This window comes from Pterocles gutturalis, unplaced genomic scaffold (genome assembly GCF_000699245.1).
Source record: "Pterocles gutturalis isolate BGI_N339 unplaced genomic scaffold, ASM69924v1 scaffold46257, whole genome shotgun sequence".
Taxonomy (NCBI): domain Eukaryota; kingdom Metazoa; phylum Chordata; class Aves; order Pterocliformes; family Pteroclidae; genus Pterocles; species Pterocles gutturalis.
In genome coordinates, this window is record NW_010117170.1 from 1 (window position 1) to 249 (window position 249).

General features: G+C 68.7%; 1 protein-coding gene across 1 annotated transcript in view; it reads right to left on the minus strand.

Annotated features, from left to right (window-relative positions):
* Positions 1-38: 38 nt before the first annotated feature.
* The window catches only part of NSUN5 (NOP2/Sun domain family, member 5), a gene marked incomplete at both ends in the record, with an annotated part of 2,056 nt that continues 1,845 nt past the window's right edge, over positions 39-249 (minus strand). The window contains one exon of the mRNA XM_010075701.1: positions 39-243. Coding sequence (XP_010074003.1) covers positions 39-243 — 205 coding nt within the window. The remainder of the gene's footprint in view (positions 244-249) is intronic.

Genomic DNA, 249 nt, shown 5'->3' on the forward strand with positions numbered 1-249 from the left:
CACTGTGTCCCCCCACACCCCCCCCAAGGCAGATGCACCTGAAGGCCGAGCCCCGCTCCTGCAGCACCGCATGCACCACGTCCTCATTCTCCTCCTGGTGCAGCGAGCAGGTGGAGTAGACCAGGCGCTGGAGAGCCGGGAAGCTCAGCGCGTGGCTCAGGACCTTGCGCTGGAAGCCAGCCAGTGCCTGCAGCCGCTCAGCGCTGGGGGCAGCTTCCTCCCTCGGCACCCGGGTCACCATCCCTGTGG